This window comes from Artemia franciscana, chromosome 2 (genome assembly GCF_032884065.1).
Source record: "Artemia franciscana chromosome 2, ASM3288406v1, whole genome shotgun sequence".
NCBI classification, from domain to species: domain Eukaryota; kingdom Metazoa; phylum Arthropoda; class Branchiopoda; order Anostraca; family Artemiidae; genus Artemia; species Artemia franciscana.
Genome location: NC_088864.1, coordinates 38780698 through 38802876, shown reverse-complemented (window position 1 = coordinate 38802876; position 22179 = coordinate 38780698). Strand labels below are relative to the sequence as shown.

Sequence of the window (22179 nt, the reverse complement as noted above, 5' to 3'; positions counted from 1 at the left end):
TTTTTTATTAGTTTTTAGTTTTTTTTGTAGTTTTTGCCTTTTTTTAGTTTTTTCAGTTTTGACGTCACCTAATCCAGTTTTTTCAGGTGACGTCACCTGACACATCCATCCACACATCCATCCACACATCCACAGACAGACAACTTATTTTTATATATATAGATAGATTATATATATAATAATATAGATATTATAATTATAATTAATAATATTAATTATAAAAAATATTATTTTTTAATATTATTTTAATAATATTAAATTTTTTTATTAATTATAATTATATTATTATAATTATAACTATAAATAATATATATATATATATATATATATATATATATATATATATATATATATATATATATATATATATATATATATATATATATATATATATATATATATATATATATATATATATATATATATATATATATATATATATATATATATATATATATATATATATATATATATATATATATATATATATATATATGATAATTCCTGTATTACCTCAAAATCTGGGAATACCTGCCTTTGAATTTTCTTATTCGGATACGGGCAGACATTTAAAAACAACCAAAACCCTTCACAAATTAAAACAATATTTTTTCGTGCCGTCGGGTTTGATAAAACTTAAAGATTTTGTAAATGGATGCGAATCATGCAACCTGAGAAAAAATCCCCTGCCCCCCTCATGGGAAGAACCTCCGTAGCAAGATTCCCCATTCAACATTATCTCTATTGACCTGTATGGAACCAGTGGAGGCTTACGTGTTTCTAACAGAGGTCATACTTGTGTTCTTTTGGTTATCAGCCATTTTTCCGGGTTTACTTTTGCAAAGGCATTGAAATATCAAGGCAAATACGCTACAGATTCAGGTTCAGATTCATTTATTCAAAAATTCATATTCATCAGAATCTTCAACTTGCCCCAATGGAGAGACAAGCTCGACTACTGGGCAAGACATATAAACAAAATTTAACAATCCTCATTGATACAGAACAAACAAAAAATGAACCACTATTTCATCAATGCAATAAAATATAAAAAAACAGTATCTTTAATGAGAGTATTTTAGGTGGAGTAAGTGGAGTGAGGCCAAAATAAAATATAAAATAAAAAAATTTACCAGCCGTTCTTGCAAGCAGATTCCATTATATAACTTTTTAATCGTCTCTTGGAAGATCCTTTTGGTAACTCAACAAATTTATTTAATGAATATTTGTTGGCTATTGATGGGATCATATACCGGAGGTTGAAACGGGATCTTTCATTTTTCACCAGAGGTAGTTTATACGGGTTAACACATGTAGTTATCAGTGAATTTTGATGTTTGGACAGTAAATCCTGGTCAAAAAGAAATTATGTAGATGTTGAATCTTAAAAAACCATCTAGATAATAGCAGATGAGATTTCTGTGTAAGTCATTATGTCTAGAAACAGGTAAGAAGTACGTGTTTCAGAGTGGATATCTGTACTCCTCGGGTGTTGTAGCTCGGGTATTGCGTTATTTCCATTATTAAGAAAAGTCGGTATTGCTCTTGGTTTACTTTTATTTAATTTATCACGCAAGATTTCCCACATTTTCTGCTGGGACGCAGCTGAAGATATTTCCTTCTCATAATAATTTCTTTCACTTTCTCTCAAAGTTCTAGTCAGAGTATTTTTGTACAATTTGAATTTCAAGATGTTTTCATCAGACCGATAGTTGCATTTAATTTTGTATAGTCTATTTTTTTTATTAATACATTTTAACAGTCTCGGGGATATCCATGGTTTTCGTGGCATTGACTTGGGTGCTTTCCTTTTAACTTTCGGACATATACCATTACAAAAATCATTAACTGATTTATAAAACATTTGCAATGCCTTGTTTGCATCCTCAGTACTGACTACTTCCTTCCAATCTATATCTCCTAGCTTAATAATCAAACACGCAATTGATTCATCATTTATAATACGGCCTGTTTTTTCCTTACGTTTATTTATTTTAGATCTGGCCAAATTAAATTCAGAAATTATCACACCGTGATCTGAAATATCGTTTAATATGACAAAAGTTGAAAAACAAATACTATTAGGAAAAATATTATCAATTAATGTTGCTTCATTATCATCTATTCGAGTTGGAATCAGACATGATGGGAGCAGTCTGGACAAAGCATTAGTTCTAAAAATCCTCTTATCTTCGAATCATTTTGCTTTGCTTGAATTTTCATTAGGTCTAGGCTGAAATCACCAAAAATAAATATTTGCTTATTCATTTGTGATATTTTATTTAATAGAATTTCAAATTGCATCAAACATTGATCTATGCTTCCGGAAGGTGGGCGACATAAAGATATCATAACTGTTGATCTTTTATTAACTTCACATTCCAGAATACACGTTTCAAAAATCATTTCTACATTCCAAATCATTAGGTCTCGTCTTATTTTCGATTTTAACTCTTTTCTTATGATAAATCCTAATCCCCCATGCTGATGGTGTTTTCTACTTTCATCAACAAAATTATAATAAAAAAACATTACATCATTAATATTCCTATCATTTAAGAAAGTTTCGTTTACCGCTAAAGCTTCAATTTTATTTTTATTAATTATGTCATTTATGAACTCAATGCTACTAAGTAAACCTCTGCAGTTAAAACTAGAAAAACGCACATTTCTGCATGTGGGGATAGAATCATCCATAAATGAATATTTGTTTTTCGGGCTATCTTCCAAAATTACTGCTTCATCATACTTCACATCCTTCATGCATTCCAGTATATCAAAAGGTCAGGCAAGATCAGGCAAGATCAGGTAAATTATGTACATTTAATATCATAGATCAACAAAAAAGCCTCACTCCAGTTAATCAACAATTTAACAAAAGACCACTCAAAAAAGAAAACTAAGCTAAGCACATATAGCGACCGCATACGTCAGAGAATTCACGAGACACAGCAAGGCTTTGGCGAATTTATTTATGAATTTCGGGATACCAAATACAGTAATAAGCGATAACAGAAGCAGCTTTACTTCGAATATTACTAAGGAATTGACGAATTTCCTAAACATAAAATCACCCGCAAGTTAACACAAAGATAGGAAACAGGCATAAGATACTTTCAAATGTTTTAAGTATCTACATGAAGGACAATAGAACGACTGGGACCAATTTTTACCCTTTTTAACAAATGTGATCAATAGCGCGTTCTTCGAGGTGACAAAGGAAAGTCCTTTTTATACATCCTATATAAATATATATAGTCCTTAAGATGTATAGTCCTTTTTATATATTTTATATATTTAGTCAAGACATTATTATAATGATACTGAAGATTAAAAACAAGAGTTTATTAATAGAATGAGAAAAACCTACAAAATGGTAAGGCAAGAACTCTAAATTAAGTCAAGAAGTCAAAAATATACCAAATATTTAGGGTGAAATAAATTTCAAAGTAGGAGATTGTGTTTACCTAAAGAATGAAACAAAAGCTGAAGGCGAGAAACTCTCCAATACATTTTCTGGTCCCTACAGAATAATTAAAAATATGACAATGATTTTACGTTCAAAATCGTAAACCTCGACCCAGGGAAAATTTACAAGACCCTGTCAAGTTTCCAGAAAGATGGGTGTCGCAACACACGATAACTGATTCATCAGATACTGAAAATAATCCACCTCGTTCAAGATTATGAGAATTGAAGCCTTTAATTTCAACCAAGGTCATTTTGAATGACCTTGCAAGGGATTAGAAGTGGTCCAAACTCTTCTAATCCCTTGTATATGTGTGTGATTCCTCAGTGCCCCAGACCCATTAAGACAGGGACTAGACAGGAAGCTATCATTTCCCGAACCCTGTTTAATAATAGTGTCCTGGACGCTCAGGCAAAATGTCTTCCTTCTTGTATTATTGGGGGAATCGATGTTTCTCTTATTTGTTATGCTGATGACATCTTGAATCTCAAGCGTACGATCCAACGCATTCACCAGAATTTCAAAATCCTCAAAGATGAATACTCAAAATCGGATTGTCTTTTAATCCTGATAAAACAGAAGTTGTCCTTTTCAATTGGCAAAATCCCTCTACTTCTCTCTTAAATCTGGACGATTCTTTTATCAAACCGGAAGACAATATTGCATACTTGGGCCTTCTAATTGGCAAATCAATTGGCAACACACGTCATTTGCTGATAGTAGTAGTAGTAGTAGAATAATTTTATTGAAAATAATCATTTTCATACAATAGCAAAACGAAAGCGGAGCTTGCGAGGATGTGCTAAAATAAAAAAAATAAAATAAAAAGAGGATGGAGCATGAAACCATTTACCGAAACCAACATAACAACAAACAACGAAACACTATAATATAAAATAAATATAAAACCCCAAAACAATACATTAAAAAATACAAAAAAAACACAGAAAATATAGTTAATCTGTTTCGAAAGCATACCTACCGAGCAACTCCACACGTAAATAAGTTTTCCGTAGTTAAAAATATGTATATATATCTATCTATATTCACAGGTGGGACACAACTACAATGGCGTGTAACTAATATGGCGCGTAACGACTTACGCGCGCGGGAGGCTTGGGGGGTGCGAAGCGCCAGTAGTATATATATATATATATATATATATATATATATATATATATATATATATATATATATATATATATATATATATATATATATATATATATATATATATATATATATATATATATATATATATATATATATATATATATATATATATATATATATATATATATATATATTTATATATATATATATATATATATATATATATATATATATATATATATATATATATATATATATATATATATATATATATATATATATATATATATATATATATATATAAATGACGACCGGAACACAGGGAATATAAATGACGACCATGACATAAGTAAAAAAAAAAACTAAAAAAACTAAAAAAAAGGTAAAAACTAAAAAAAAACTAAAAACTAATAAAAAAACTAAAAACTAATAAAAAAACTAAAAAAGCTAAAAAACTAAAAAAACTAAAAAAGAAAAAGAAAGAAAAAAAGGAAAAAAACTGAAAAATAAAGGAGAAAAATAAAACAAAAAAAAACTAAAAAGGTAAAAACTACAAAAAAAACTAAAAAGAAAAAAAAACTAAAAAAAGTAAAAACCAAAAAAAAAACTAAAAAGAAAAAAAGGGGAAAAACACAAAAATTTATTTCATCATATACCAATTCAAAAACGAATGTATATACAGACCGGGACACAGGGAATATAAATGACGACCGGGACACAGGGACAAAACTACAACGGGGACGCCGGGGGCAGAGGGGGATATATAAATGACGACGGGGACACAGGGAATGTTCGATTAGCAATCACCATCAACAAAGCTCAAGGGCAATCATTAGAATCATGAGGTATAACTAAAAAAACACTAAAAAAATGTAAAAAACTAAAAACTAAAAAAAAAACTATTCAAAAACGAATGTATATACAGACCGGGACATCGGGATCATAGTTTTGAATATTATTATTTTATTATTTTGTCATGCTATATGGTTTTCTGTTTTTTATTATTTCTTTTATCCTGTTCTCTTATTTGAACCTTTTCTGTTCTTTTCAGTGACACGTTTTCTTCCAATCTTTCACAATGCGAAAATACTATTTACTCTGATGATGTACAACTCTTCAACTGATTTCTGAAAAGTTTCTTTTTATTTTTGATTAGAAAATTTCAGGTTCAGACTGTTCTCTTCTAAGAGGAAACTGTTCGACTTGTTCGTTCCAAGTTTCCGTCGCAGATTAATGTAGGTCTATTATTTGTTTTGTTTTCACGATCTGTAGAGGATGTTAAATTAGTTAGTTCGTTTAAAGTGTGTTTGTTGTGTTTTTTGTCTTTTATTTCTTTTTTTTATAACTTTTTCTATCCAGATGTTGGATAAATTTAGTTTCTAATACTGTACCCATACTGCTGTCCTAAGCCCAAGGTTACATCTTAAGGGACATTCAATTGTAGTAATAAAAAAAAATTGGGTCGTAAAATACAAATTTGACAAGAGAAATAAGTTCAAGGACAGGATTAAAATTTATGACGTTTTTATATATTTATAAATTTATAATATTATCTCGTCCGTAATTTTTCCCACTAAAAAATTGTATTCTTTAAACAATACTCAGGATTGTCAAAGAAGTTTGTCAGAAGGATTGTCAGATGGACAAAGAAGTTAATCAAAATTGTTGTTAAATTGAAAACTATAGAACAGCAAAATTTACAAAAACAGCCCGTAACTCAACCCACCATCCTTTTTTTTTAAATCCTCCATAATAATATTTTCATGATTTCGATTACCGTTTTAAAACTACATTAACCGAAAGTAGGTATGAAGGGAACGAGAAAGGTGTCTTATGAAGGGTTGAGGCTTTAGCTTTGCAAGATCCGGGCAAATTTTACATCATATTCTAAGGGCTATATGCCGGTATTGGCCTAAAAGTATGCATTAGTGTTATTTTTCTGGGTATAAAAAATTCAAAATACAGCTTTTGATGCATAATGTTAATTCGTTGAGAAAGTTCAGAAAACTGATACGGGAAGAAACTCAAATTGGTCTCGTAGGAAAAAAAAGTTCTATCTGGGAAATCAAAGCTAATCATAATAAAACTAAAGAAAAATATTTTTGTTTATAAAATTAACAGATAATTTCACAAAAAATAATTGTAAACAACCTTTGTAAAGCTTGTTTTGAACTATGAACTTCTGCTGGTTAACATTGATGGTGTCTGTATAATACTGACTACGCCCGCGTTAAAATGGTAGCCTTGCAGTGTTGGTGGCAATAGGATAATCTGCAATTTCGATTATGCCCATTTTAAAGGTTAACGTAGTGTCGGTGGCACCAGTACTATATGTAATTTCAGTCATGCCCGCTTTAAAGTAGCAGCCTTGTAATGTTGGTGGTACCAGTACAAAAAATAAGGAAAAGTTCTTCTCTATTTGATAAAAAGAACATTTTTTTATTACATTGCTCTTCTTCTAGAGCTAGAAAAGTTTAGGGGAAAGAAGGGGAGGGGTGGAAATTTTTAATTTTTTTCTGTAATAGCTATCTATTTTTTTTCTATTTTTGTCAAATTTTGTATGGTCAACTGAAACTTTTATGTGTGAATTGTTCTTATCCAGGTATCATCAGACTCTGCGAAACTTTTGTCACAAAAACATCTGTCTTGAAATTTAAGGGTATGTTTGCGAATAGCGACCTAGTATAACTCTGAGTAAAGGGGTTCGAAAAAGGGGTTCTCTTTGTGAAATGAGTTGCTGGGTACACGGCTGGTTCCAACCCTTTTTGCTTTTTTTTGGACACAAAAAGGGTTTAACCAAAGACGGTGTCATGTCAGTAGTCAATTGCATTAACCTACTAAATAGGTTAACAAATCTAAGGGATTAATAGTGGCTCCATTTGAAACTACCAGCTGGTTGATGAATATCTTGTTTGGCGTTTTCAGCTAGAAATTGTAAAGTTGTTTTGCAAGACTGATTCTGTCCATTTTCTGTTCGCTCACCATGTAAAAAATATCTAGTTGGATATATTTCTCTTCAATTCACCTCTGATTACATTTAAACGTCTGCAATTAAAATATGTTTGGCATCTGTTGTGGCACAAGTTTCTTTTCAGGTAACCGCTGATTACATTTAAACGTCTGCAATTAAAATATCTTTGGCAAATGACCGTCCAACAGGTTGACTCTAGCTCAGCCTCCTGGAGTGACATGTATGAGAGGTGTAGCACAAGTGGGAGATGGTAATGATGGCAATGAAGGGGAGACAATTAGCCATGACTCTATGCCCACTTAATTGGACTATCTGTCTTGGCTTCCCCTCCCTTCATTGCCATCGTTACCATCTCCCACTTGTGCTACACCTCTCATGCATGTCACTCTGAACTAGAGTCAACCTGTTGGAGGGTCTCCCCGGGGAACAGACGCTGGTTGACAGTAGAATACTTGAAAATTTTAATTGACACATGTTTCTTTTCAATTCACCGCTGACTACACATTAACGTCTGAAATTAAAATATCGTTGGCATCTGTTGTGGCACAATTTAAATCTAGTCGCTGATAGATATCTAATGTGCCTCATGTAGAACCAAAATGTGAAGATGTTGGCTTATAGTAATTCTTTGCGTTTGGTATGACTTTCCTTTTAAATCTCATTTTGCCAGACCTATTTGAATTTTCAATAGTTATAATTCTAGGTGGAAGCCTTGATCTTATAAGCTTCATCTGTAGGGTAAACGTAAACTCGCATGCATCACAGGGAATATACAAATCAAATATTGTTCTAAATCAAATATTGGTTCTAAAAATCACCAAAATTGACACTTCAATGCTGAAGTTTCGAAAACAGTCGGAGATAAAAGAGGAGTTCCCTTTCACCCCCCCCCTCAAAAAAAAGCAAGAAGCCCTCTTCAAATAAATCATATGTTTGCTTTAATTACGCTTTTTACACGACATGACCCTCTGTTAGTCGTTACGCTTTTGACATTGAAAAAAAAAACAGACTGTATGTTATGAATTGTGTTTTTTGAAAAGCATTATTATTTTTTAGATTTAAAAGTTAAAAATGCTAAAAAGACTATTAAGTCACTTGAAAATTAATGTTAAAAATGCTTAAAAAACTATTAAGTCACTTAAAAATTAAGGTTATTATTAAATATATATTAAATATATTAAATAAATAAGGTTATTAAAATTATAATGCTTCCCTCTCTCAAGACTTAAACTGGCATAAAAAAGCCACGGTGCAGCTTGGTACGGTTGCCCCTCCCGCTTCAACACCCATACTTGCAATGCTATAGTTAATAAATTAGTCACCTGTAAATAAGGTGTAGTTATTATCATATTTATTGTCGATTATAGGCCTTTACAGAGATTTATTGGAAAAATGTGCTCCAAAGAAAGGTAAAGAAGGATATTTCAATCAGCTTCAAGAAGAAATGAAGTCACAGTACATGTAAGTCTAACTTACAAAAGGCTTGAGTGTTTAACTATCTTTACCGTCAACACCTTTACAGAGTTTCATTTAAAAAAAGTGAAGAACAATGTTTAAAACAACTTATAGAAGAAAAAAATCAATAAGTCTTAAGGGAAACAGGAGCTTAAGGGAAACTTTAAGATATTAGAATTTTGAAAAACAATTTCTCAGAAGACTTAAAAGTATACCTATTTTCTTGAACGACTTGGATTCTGGATAAATAGTTACATATTTTAACCAGTAAATAGCCATCCTTATTTAGTCATTATTTAGTAAGTAATCATACTAGTATTAGTCATACTTTGAACCATAATTTCTCAGAAGATTTGACAGCGTACCTGTGTTCTTGAACTCTTGGATTCTGGAAAAACAGTTACTTTTTTAACCAGTAAATAGTCGTGCTTTCTGGTTACTTTAAATGGTATTGACCTGATATCAATAATTTACAAATCAAACGCCCCCAATGTCGAAAAAGAATAAAATCAAACGTCAAAATTCTTGAATGGACAGCTATCCCAGGTCAAACAAGGCTTTAATAATAGTATACATGCAATGATATTACCTTAGATCCCCCAGTGTCAGGAATGGCACATAGGCCTTCTGTAGCACAATTAGAAATCAACACATTCTCTCATAATCAACAAAAATACCAGTCTCGTTTTAAATGAAGACTAGCATAATGTTTGTATCCTTCCTTATTAACCCGTTTCATAGAGATAGCAATAAGATACGTTTCACTTTTCTTAATTGGTAGTGATGTTAGAATACTATGATGAGACCTGTTGAACCTTACAATATTAAATAAAAAAAACAAGTTTTTTCAACTGAAAGTAAGGAGTGACATCAAAACTTAAAACGCACAGAAATTACTTCGTATATGAAAGAGGCTGCTTCCTCATCTACGCCTCGCTCTTTACGCTAAAGTTTGACTCTTTCTCTCAATTCTTCTTTCTAAAACAGTAAAAAACTTTAGCGTAAAGAGCGGGGCGTTGATGAGGAAGCAGCCTCTTTCATATACGAAGTAATTTCTGTGCGTTTTAAGTTTTGATGTCACTCCTTACTTTCAGTTGAAAAAACTTGTTTTTTTTATTTAATTTCTGAACGTTTTTGAATCAATGCATGTTTTGATTTTGGCTCTCCGCAGAGGAATAATCAAAACGAAATTTGCATATTTTTTTTTGGCTCAATGGCTTTCTCATAATTTTGATCGAATCATTTTGAGAAAAAAGAGCGGGGGACGAAGCCTAGTTGCCCCCCGATTTTTTGGTTGATTAAAAAGGCAACTAGAACTTTTAATTTTTTACGAATCTTTTTATTGGTAAAAGATTTACGTAACTTATAAATTAGCTTACGTAAAGAACTTTTGTATTCTCATGTTTTTATTACAAATATGAGGGGATTCGCCCCATCGTCAGTACCTCGCTCTTTACACTAAAGCTTATATTTTATCCCAATTCATTAAGAATGACCCCCTGAATCACAAAAGCCGTAGAACAAGTAGTTGAAATTACCGAAAATACTTTAGCGTAAAGAGCGAGGTATTAGAAGGAGGTGAGCCCCTCATATGGGTAATAATTTCTGTTTGTTTTAAGTTTTATTGCTGTTCCTTACTTCCAGCTGAAAAAGCTTTTTCACTTTTATTTTTTAATTGTTTTTTTTTAAATAATGCTAGTAAATCCTGCTCTCCCTTCATGGAAATTTTCTTCTCCCATTACAAATTCTCGAAGGAAAGTTCCCCCTGCATATCCCCCTCTTCTCAACCCCTCCCAAAAACCAAAAAAAATCCTCCTGAAAACGCCTATATACTTCCCAATAACCATTACTATATGTAAGCACAGGTCAAAGTTTGTAACTTGTTGCCCCTCCCACGGGGACTGTGGGGGAGTAAGTCGTCCCCAAAGACATAGTTATAAGGTTTTTCGACTACGCTGAATAAAATGGCTATCTCAGAATTTTCATCCGTTGACTTTGGGAAAATAATTAGCGTGGGAGGGGGCCTAGGTGCCCTCCAATTTTTTTGGTCACTTAAAAAGGGCACTAAAACTTTTCATTTCCGTTAGAATGAGCCCTCTTGCAACATTCTAGGACAACTGGGTCGATACGATCACCCCTGGGGAAAAAAAAACAAAAAAAAAAACAAAAAAACAAAAAAACAAATAAACACGCATCCGTGATCTGCCTTCTGGCAAAAAATGCAAAATTCCACATTTTTGTAGATAGGAGCTCGAAACTTCTACAGTAGGGTTCTCTGATACGCTGAATCTGATGGTGTGATTTTCGTTAAGATTCTATGACTTTTAGGGGGCGTTTCCCCCTATTTTCTAAAATAACGCAAATTTTCTCAGACTCGTAACTTTTGATGGGTAAGACTAAACTTGATGAAACTTATATATTTAAAACCAGCATTAAAATGCGATTCTTTTGATGTAGCTATTGGTATCAAAATTCCATTTTTTAGAGTTTTGGTTACTATTGAGCCGGGTCGCTCCTTACTACAGTTCCTTACCACGAACTGTTTGATAAAACTATCGTTTAGCATTGACTGAAGAATGATTTATTTGGCTATTAATGAAAACTAAGAAAATTGGATTATGCTTGAACTTAGTAAAGAGAAATTTATTTAGCCATTAACGAAAAGATGTTTGCTAGCGTGAATAAATATTTTATATTAAAAAAGCTATTAAAGAAAGAATGCTCGCTAGCAAAAATAAACTTTAATTAGTAAAAAATTCGTAAAGTGTATTTTTAAACATTTAATTGCAAAATATGAATTTGTATACGATACATAAAAAAGGCCAAAAAACTATTTAGCACCTTTGGCAAAATCGAAATAGAATTGGATACACCCATACTGAGCAGACGACAATAAAAACCCAACATTTTGTCTTGTGATTCAGAATATATTATCCAAGGACGGCTTATTGTTTTACCACTCATAAGTTTTCTACGCAGATGCACTTTTGAAAAGTACGTCCCATCCTCTTTGCGCGAAAATACATTTAGGGTTATTTTTGTATGATCTTTTATACCTAGATAATCTCTTATTTGTTGAATAATAATCTCGGGCAAATATGCGGGATCATCAGTTATATTTTGTGATTCTGTTTTCATTCCAATATTTGCTTCGTCTTGTTCAAGCCCTGGCTTGGGTGGTTTTGTTTCTTGTTCATTTTTTACTTGTTCTTCTTGATTGTGTTTCAAATTCATTTTCTACTTGTTCTTCTTGACTTTCATCATCTTTGTAATAAATTTCTTTTTTATTTTTGTCATTTTTTGTTCCCTCCAAATACCCCCTCTAGACCCAAGATTGGCCCCCAGACATTAGTTTATACCCCCTACCTGCAAACTGAAATTTTGTTTTTAAAAAAACATCTAGTCAAAATTAAGACAAGCCTGCATAATTCGAGCATCAAAAGAAACAGGTCAGTTTTCTTTAGTATATTTTGGCCTTTATGTTAATATATTACTAATTGTTAGTTTTCACTGTCAATTTCACATGATTTGGGGAAAATGGCTTGAACTCCCCCTCCATCGGTATTGACAAAATTAAACCTCCGCTCCTAGCTGAAAACATTTTGGGCTGATACTGCAGCGAATAATTCAAAATTATTTTCAAAGTAAAACAAAAGCTAAGAGCTTATATGGCGCTTGTGACGAGGCAAGAAGAGCTAAGAGCCAAGAGCTCATATGGTATGAGCTCTAACAAAATTCTAAGAACCAATAGATTGATTTGAAAGGAAAATCAGAGGCTCAATGCCGGTCGGGATTTAAAATACGAGCTCTGAGTCACAATGTCCTTTTAAATATCAAAATTCATTAAGATCCGATCACCCACTCGAAAGTTATAAGTACCTCATATTTTCTAATTTTTCCTCTCCCTTTAGCCCCCAGATGGTCGAAACTGGGAAAACGACTTTATCAAGTCAATTTGTGCGTCTCCCTGACACGCCTAGCAATTTTCATCGTCCTAGCACGCCCAGAAGCACCGAGCTCGCCAAAGCACTGAACCCTCCCCCCCAACTCCCCCAAAGAGAGTGAATCCAGTACGGTTACAGCAATCACATATCTACTACATTTGCTTATTCTATCCACCAAGCTTTATCCCGACATCCCTAAGCATTTTCCAAGATTTCTGATTTCCCCCTCCAACTCCCCCCAATGTCAAAGGATCTGGTTGGGACTCGAAATAAGTGCTCTGAGACATGAATTCCTTCTAAATATCAAATTTCATTAAGATCTGGTCTCCCGTTCTTAAGTTAAAAATACCTCAATTTTTCTAATTCTTCCAAATTAACACCCCCCCAGCTCCTCCAAAGAGAACGGATCCGTTCCATTTATGTCAATCACGTATCTAGAATTCGTGCTTATTCTTCCCATCAAGTTTCATCCCGATCTCTCCACTATAAGCGTTTTCCAAGATTTCTGTTTCCCTCCTCCAACCCCCTATGTCCCCGGATCCAATTCGAGCCGAAAATCGAGCAACTGAGCCATAAGATCCTTCTATATATCAAGTTTCATTAAGATCCGATCACCTATTCGTAAGATAAAAATACTCCAATTTTCACGTTTTCTAAGAATTCCGGTTTCCCATCCAACTCCCCCCAATGTCACAGGATCTGGTCGAAATTTAAAATAATACCTTTAAAGCACAAGATCCTTCGAAATATCAAATTTCAATAAGATCTGGTCACCCGTTCGTAAGCTACAAATACCTCATTTTTCCGAATTACCCGCCCCCCCCCCAAGTCCACCAAAGAGAGTGGATCCAGTTTGGTTATGTCAGTCACGTATCTTAGACTTGTTTTTATTCTTCCCGATCAGTTTCATCCTGATCTCTCCGCTTTAAGTATTTTCTAAGATTTCCGCCCCCCCCCCCTAATGACGCTGGATCCGGTTGAGATTTAAAATAAGAGATCTGAGTTACGAGGTACTTCTAAATATGAAGTTTCATGAAGATCCGATTACTCCTCGTAAGTTAAAAAACGTCATTTTTTCTAATTTTTTAGAATTAACCCTCCCCCCCCCCCCAATAGATCAGATCCGTTCCAATTATGTCAATCACGTATCTAAGACTTCTGCTTATTTTTCCCACCAGGTTTCATCCCGATCCCTCCACTCTAAGCGTTTTCCATGATTTTAGGGTCCCCCCGCAACCCCCCCCCCCAATGTCGCCAGATCCCGTTGGGATTTAAATTAAAGCTTTGAGACACGATATCCTTCTAAATATCAAATTTCATTGATATCCGATCACCCGTTTGTAAGTTAAAAATACCTCATTTTTTCAGATTTAACCCCCCCCCCCAACTACCCTAAAGAGAGTAGATCCGTTCCAGTTATGTCAATCATGTATCTAGGAATTGTGTTTAATTTTTCCCACCAAGCTTCATCCCGATCCCTCCACTCTAAGTGTTTTCCAAGATTTTAGGTTTCCCCCTCCCAACTCCCCCCAATGTCACCAGATCCGATCGGGATATAAAATAAGAGCTTTGAGACACAATATCCTTCCAAATATCAAATTTCATTAAGATCTGGTCAATCGTTCGTAAGTTAAAAATACTTTTTTTTTCTTTTTTTTTGAATTAACAACCCCCCACTCCCACCCAGTTGGTCAAATCGGGAAAATGACTGTTTCTAATTTAATCAGGTTTGGTCCCTGATACGCCTGCCAAATTTCATCGTCTTAGCTTACCTGGAACTGCCTAAAGTAGCAAAACCGGGACCGACAGACCAAAAGAAATTGCGATCGCTATATGTCACTTGGTAAATACAAAGTTCCATAAAATCTGGTCGCTACGCTAAAGCTTTTTAGTGCTATCAAAATGCTTGTTATTCCAATTCAACACTCGTTTTGTTTCAGCAGTTGTTCTTATTTAGGGCAAAATTTTGACAAACATTTGAAATTTAGTCAATTTGCGATTTGCACAGAATTTGCGATTGCTATATGTCACTTGGTTAATACCAAATGCCATAAAAATAACTGAAATATACTTTGATACTCTAGTTACAAAAGAAACTTTAAAAAACGCATCGAAAATATGAAATCAATATATGCTCCCTTATGATTTCTGGTAATATTTCTGGTCTATGCGTGTTATTATGAAAGTAAAGAGTATTATAAAACCCCAAGATGAGCAGAATTTATTCCATATAAGAGTGGACTGCCCTTCTTCGTCACACCACGATCTCGTCGTCGACCACGACCTAGTCGCAGAAAATTCTGTGGGTGCTCATTAGATCAGAATTGAGAGTTCAAGTCCCTTTTTTACAAGTCAAAAGTGCTTGGAGACGAACCAGCTGCAAGGGAGGAATATTTTCTGTGGGGGGGTGTTTTCTGTGGGGGTGTATTTTCCGGGGATATTTTCCAGGAGGGGTAACCACTGGCTACCATATTTAGATAGAGCATTAAATGGTATACTGAGATAAAATCATCATATATTTGGTTTATTGTCCCATAAAATAAAACTATCAAAATTACTTCAAAATCTTTTTTTTTGTGGGGGGGGGGGTGTCGAAACCAAATGAGGAATGGAGAGATTGGAAAAACGATGAATAACCAGAAAAACTAGAAAAGATTAGTAAGTTGGCGAACGATTAAATTGGTGATCTGGAAACAGTCTAGCTGCTTCTTCGGCAGTCACATTAGCCTCAACACATAATGACTCTCCGTTCACGATAAAAGAGGAGGAATCCCCAGCCAATGGCTTCATTCCCAATTAAGTTTGCACAATAGATGTCACTGAAATTGTTGTCATAGAGTTTCTTGTGTCCGTTTTCAAGTTATTGAGAGTGCTGAATAAGCGTTCTGTCGTCAAATTTGAGAATGGTAGTGCAGACATTTGATTACGTAAAAACAGCTCTACAACTTTTTAATTTTTGTGTAAATGAGTCCTCTCTTAATTCTCTAGACCCATTGGTTTGATATGACCGCTCCTAAGGAAACATAAGAAAAAGAAATAAGAAGAAAAAATACCTCCGTGATGTTTCTTCAAGTAGAAAATTCAAAAGTTTCACATTTTTCTGGATAGGAGCTAGAAACCTCTACAATAGGGTTTTCTTATATTGTGAATCTGATGGTTTTATTTTCAAAAAGATCCCTTAAATTTGGGGGGTTTAACCCCTTTTTCGAATGCCACACACATTTTCTGAGGCTCGTGACTTCTGGTTACATTAAACGTGATGAATTTTAGAAATATAGTTGTTATCAAAATTTTTAGTTGTTGTCAAAATTCCTTTTTTTGAGTTTTCGTTACGAATAATTCAAGTCGTTCATTACTTACACTTCATTTCCTCGAACTGTTTGGTTTATCTTCAAACACAGATATAAGGTAGCAGAGTCCCTTTTTATGAATCATATTTTTGGGGTTGCTTCCGTTATACTATATTTTGGAAGACTTTTGAAGGGGAAGTTCATTTCTATCACCTATTTTTAATACTATTGTTTCTAATATCTTGATTTCGTCACAGTTGCTTCAATTTGCGGGTACACAGTTTAATTTTTGGCTTACTTTTAAAGATTTATAAATTGTTTGTTCGATTGTTTGAATAATTCTTAATTTATCCATTATCGTCAACTCAATTTGATTTAAATTTATTCTTTTTTTTTGTTTGGGCCCGATTGGACCCAATCGTTCCAATTGCCCTTTATCCGGCCCTGTTTTCACGGTATAGGGGTCAAGGGTTTCCCTGCCCGCCTCTCCCTTAATTGGTACCCTTGTCATTGATTGTGGGATTCTATTAACTTACTGTAAGAAGGTCTCCCAGGCTGCGAATCCCTAAAAAAAACGTATAGTTCAGGTAAATTAAGTGAAATATTTTGAATATTTTAAGCTGGGTAGACAGTATACGTGTAATAATACGGACAAGTACCAATTCATCCAAAAACACACTGGACTAATTATTAACACTGTTATAGTACGTAATTTTGGTTTTAGGTACAAGCGCGACTTTAATGTCTATGAAAGAGCCTACTTAGGAAGTATTTGGCTTGGGCTTAGCTTGGGCTCGGCTCTTCTACTTGTTAACGCTCATAGTCAAATAGCAGCAGCAACGATTAAACATGATGTGATGAGATGTTTTTATGCATTAAAAGGTTGTAGACTACGATTTATCTTTACGTTGTACGTGAATTAAGACGAAGGATCGTAACAGTTTCGATATATTTATTCTCACAAGAACTGTCAATTTTAGTTGAAATAAATGATGCATTGTCAGATTTTACTGAAAACCCTTTTTGAGCCTGGTGTGACTCATGAAGTAAGTGGGGTTTTGTCCAGGGAGTCCGGGCCCACTCTTAGAATCCTTATAAAAATATTTCCGATATTTTAAACACATCTAATTCCGTTCTTTTTTCGGATATATTCTCTGAATTGTTGTTTATTGGACTATAGTTTAATGAAAGAAACCTGTTTTTCAATCAAAATACGACAACAATGTTTTCGAACATTAGGAAAAATCTAAGAAGAAGGACAAACGATCCCTTTTCCTCCCATCCCTTATTAAGACCGTTGATTGACTCTGGATAACTCCTTACAAATCCAGAAGTTTATTGCCATTCCAGGAAAGTAGAGCAAGTTGAGGGAGCAGAGCAAGTTTAGAAACGATACTACTTACAACCGGTGTATAATTATGCATTCAGCTGGACAGGGGCTTGGGAAACATTTGTCCCTGCCATGTTTTTGTTAAGTAAGGAAATTTATACAGCGAGTGACAGCATGGTAAACAAAAATGATCGTTCAGATTAGTCTATTGTAGTATAGTATTAGACCTTTTTACTGTGCTAAATCAAATGGCCATCTTAGAATTTTGATCGGTCTCTAAGGAACAATGGTTGTGGGAGGGGATTAGGTACCCTCTAAACTTAATAGTAACTCAGAACAGGCACTAGGACTTTTGCTTCCCGTTCGAATGAACTCTCTGTTAATTTTATAGGACAATTGGTTCAATAAGATCATCCCATGGGCGAAAAAATAAACATGTATTCGTGGTCCTTCTTCTGCCAACAAAAACCGCAAAATTTCATATTTTCTTAGATTGGAGCTTGAAACCACTACAATAGGGTTCTCTGGTATATTAAATCTGACTGTACAATTTATTAAGATCACTGGACTTTTGGGGGCTGTTTTCCCCCTTTTTCGAAATTTCGACAAATTTTCTCCGGCACACAGATTTTGACAGGTATTACTAAACTTAAGGAAGTTTATATGTTTGGAACCAGCACAAAAAGCTTTTTTGATGTACCTGTTTTTACCAAAAATGCTTTTCTTAGATTTTCAGTTACTATTGGGTCGATTCACTCCTTATTTACAGTTTATTACTACAAACTGTTAAATAAAACGCACTGATCTTAGCATGATTCATTAAGGACAACAAAAACAGTTTGAAGCTCTAGAAAACGACATAAAAAAAAATTATTTTTGTTAATATATTTTGACTTTTTGAGGTTGCCTTTTTTCAAAAACCAAGTTAATTTTCCCAGGTTCATAGCTTTTGATGGGTAACCATAAACTTAATAAACTGTCTTTTTTTGAAACCGGGATAAAACGTCTTTTATGCATGTATCGTCTTCAATATTCATTTTTTAGGGTTTCTGATGCTATAGTGTCAAGTCACTCTTTACCTATAGTTTGTTACTATGAATTATTTGATAAAAGGCTCTGATCTGAGCATGAAAAATTGTTTCCCTTGAACACTGAGCTCCGGCTATGTCGTTCATTTAGGACAGCAGAGAAATTTTTGACACCTGTAAAACTCAGTGTAAACAAAAATTTAAGTAGGCAAAGAAAAATATAAAATGTCAAAATTTTTATTTACAAACATAACATAACAAGAATTTTGATTTCAGTTCCGAAACAATTAACATTCTTAATAAATCCGTAAACCTTTATCATGTTTGCAGATGTTGTTGTTGAAAATAACACCTTAATCGGATATTCAACATCTTTTTTGTGGGAATTGAGGGATCTGGCAACATCATTATTTCGGGCATTTTGTAACTCCATCGGCGCTGTGATGGGCTTTTCACAAAACTTTTCGGCCCTTTTATCTCATCTCTCATTGTATTTGGCATTATTGGATGAGCAAACACTTGCATGTAATCTTTCCTATAACACTGGAATGCTGAAATTCTATATCCTTTTTCATTTAGACATGGACTGTTTTCAGATTCATGTTTTATACAGCAGTCATTAAGAAAATGTACAAGGACGTGGGACTTTCAGCGACAGTACTGTCTTGAACAGGTCTAGAAGAGGAATTATTAGGCTGTTTGAATGAAGTCTCCTCCAACAGATGCCAGGTTTCACCGGTATGTCTCCATATCTGCTTTCTTCTAATTTTTCTTATTTTTAAATTTCTAATTTCTATCTGCTTTCTTGCTACTGATCCAGTATCTTGCTACTGATCCAAAAAACTAGTTCACTACTACAAATAAGACAATACAGCAACATTACACATAGCAAAATGAATCATTCAATGCAGTAATATCATAAAGAAGTAAGTTTTAGTCCATTTTCGTCAGACTTCAAATTAAGATTTGCTCCCTTTTCTAAAAGATAATTAGCCACAGATATTTGCCCTCTTTTCGCAGCCCAATGTAAGGGAGTAAGCCTTTTATTATCAATGGCGTCAATATGTGCACCCTTTGAGACAAGCAGCTGGCAAATGGCTAGTGTACCTTTTGCAGCAGCAAAGTGTAAAGGTGTTTTTCCATGATCTTCCCAATTTTCAGCCCTGAGGTTGGGGTTTGATCCTTTTTCTAAAAGATAACAAGCCACAGATATATGCCCATTTTTTGCGGTCCAATGTAAAGGAGTGACATTATTATTGTCTAATATGTCAATATGTACACCCTTTGAAACAAGTAACTGACAAATATCTAGTTTACCTTCTGCAGCAGCAAAGTGTAAAGGTGTTTTTCCGCCATTACTCCAATTGGCAGCCCTCAAATGTGGGTTGGCTCCCTTTTTTAAAAGATATTCAGCCACAGACATATGCCCTTTTTTTGCAGCCAAATGTAAAGGGGTTAAAGGGGAGTAAGGGCTGTTGATAAGTGCACCCTTTGAAACAAGTAACTGACAAATATCTAGCTTACCTTCTTCAGCAGCAAAGTGTAAAGGAGTGTAACATTTATAGTCTAATAAGTTTATATTTGCACCCTTTGAAAGAAGTAAATGACAAATATCTTGTTTACCTTCTTCAGCAGCAAAGTGTAAAGGTGTTTTTCCATGATCTTCCCAATTTTCAGCCCTGAAGTTGGGGTTTGATCCTTTTTCTAAAAGATAATAAACCACAGATGTATGCCCATTTTTTACGGCCATATGTAAAGGAGTGTCACCTTTACCTTCTACAGCAGCATAGTGCAAAGATATTTTTCTGCGATCATCCCAATTGTCACTCTTCAAATTGGCATTTGATCCCTTTTCTGAAAGATTACCTTCTACAGTAGCGTGATCTAAAGGTGTTAGGCTACAAGACTCCCGAGACTCAAAATTGAGGTTTACTTCTTTTTCCAAATGATAATGCTCTTGAGCATTATCATTGAGATTGAGATATTGAGATTGAACTTTACGTGCTTCAGGCTCAGTCTTCAAATTGGCATTCGATCCCTTTTCTGAAAGATTACCTTTTACAGCAGCGTGATCTAAAGGTGTGAGGCTACAAGACTCCCGAGACTCAAAATTGAGGTTTACTTCTTTTTCCAAATGATAATGCTCTTGAGCATTATCATTGAAATTGAGATATTGAGATTGAGCTTTACGTGCTTCAGGCTCAGTCTTCAAATTAGCATTTGATCCCTTTTCTAAAAGATTACCTTCTACAGCAGCGTGATCTAAAGGTGTTAGGCTACAAGACTCCCGAGACTCATGATTGAGGTTTACTTCTTTTTCCAAATGATAATACTCTTGAGCATTATCATTGAGATTGATATATTGAGATTGAGCTTTACGTGCTACAGGCTCAGTCTTCAAATTGGCATTTGATCCCTTTTCTAAAAGATTACCTTCTACAGCAGCGTGATCTAAAGGTGTTAGGCTACAAGACTCCCGAGACTCAAAATTGAGGTTTACTCCTTTTTCCAAATGATAATGCTCTTGAGCATTATCATTGAGATTGATATATTGAGATTGAGCTTTACGTGCTACAGGCTCAGTCTTCAAATTGGCATTTGATCCCTTTTCTAAAAGATTACCTTCTACAGCAGCGTGATCTAAAGGTGTTAGGCTACAAGACTCCCGAGACTCATGATTGAGGTTTACTTCTTTTTCCAAATGATAATGCTCTTGAGCATTATCATTGAGATTGATATATTGAGATTGAGCTTTACGTGCTACAGGCTCAGTCTTCAAATTGGCATTTGATCCCTTTTCTAAAAGATTACCTTCTACAGCAGCGTGATCTATCTGCTTTCTTCCATCAAGCCATATCTCCTCATCAGGATATCTTGTTGCACTTAAAACTTTTCCAAATGACATGATAAAATAGTTGTTTTCTCTTGGCGTGGTAAACTCAAACTATAAATTTTTAGTCAGAACCATGCCTTATATTATGAGAGTGACGTCATACCTTCTACCGTCTGAAATACTTTTAAATGAAAGTGACGTCACACGTTCTACCATCTAAAATACTTTTAAATGGAAGTGACGTCGCGCCTTCTACCATCTGAAATGCTTTTAAATGAAAGTGACGTCATTGCTTCTTTAAAGTCCATTATAGAAATTTACCAACTTTAAGGAAAATCTTGTCAATATACATGAACACATAATTATATTAAGAAATCATTCCTTTTTGACATTTATCCCTTGCCACAGGTTGGATTGAACCCGCAAACCTCCAATCACGAGACACACCTTTATAGAATGTACTGTGACTAGGTATGTTATTGCTTCTAAAGCATTATCATAGAAACAAGGGCCACTGCATGATGACGACAATACGTAGTAGAAGCTTGAAAACCCAAGCATAGATGAGCAAAAGCACCAAATTAATTAGGGCCGTAAAATGATTTCAATTGTATTGCATACAATTTTGTCTATGGCTAATATGTAGACTCCAGTAAATTTTATTCATCGAAGAAAAGATTTATTTAGGAGGGTTTTTTCTCACAAGATTTTAGGCTGTCAAATTGCAGGAGTAGCAATAAAATTAG

The 22179-nt window shown here is 34.0% G+C and overlaps 1 protein-coding gene and 1 long non-coding RNA gene across 2 annotated transcripts; both read right to left on the bottom strand.

Annotated features, from left to right (window-relative positions):
• Positions 1 to 877: 877 nt before the first annotated feature.
• LOC136041366 (uncharacterized) lies at positions 878 to 9708 on the bottom strand. The gene is made up of 2 exons (XR_010621011.1): positions 9598 to 9708; positions 878 to 4271 (listed from the first exon to the last, which is right to left on the bottom strand). It is a non-coding gene; the product is annotated as an uncharacterized LOC136041366 (long non-coding RNA).
• Positions 9709 to 19516: 9808 nt separating this feature from the next.
• On the bottom strand, positions 19517 to 21505 carry LOC136034919 (putative ankyrin repeat protein RF_0381). The gene has a single exon (XM_065716430.1). It carries the CDS (start codon positions 21503 to 21505, stop codon positions 19517 to 19519), a length of 1989 nt encoding a protein of 662 aa, XP_065572502.1.
• Between the last annotated feature and the right edge of the window lie 674 nt (positions 21506 to 22179).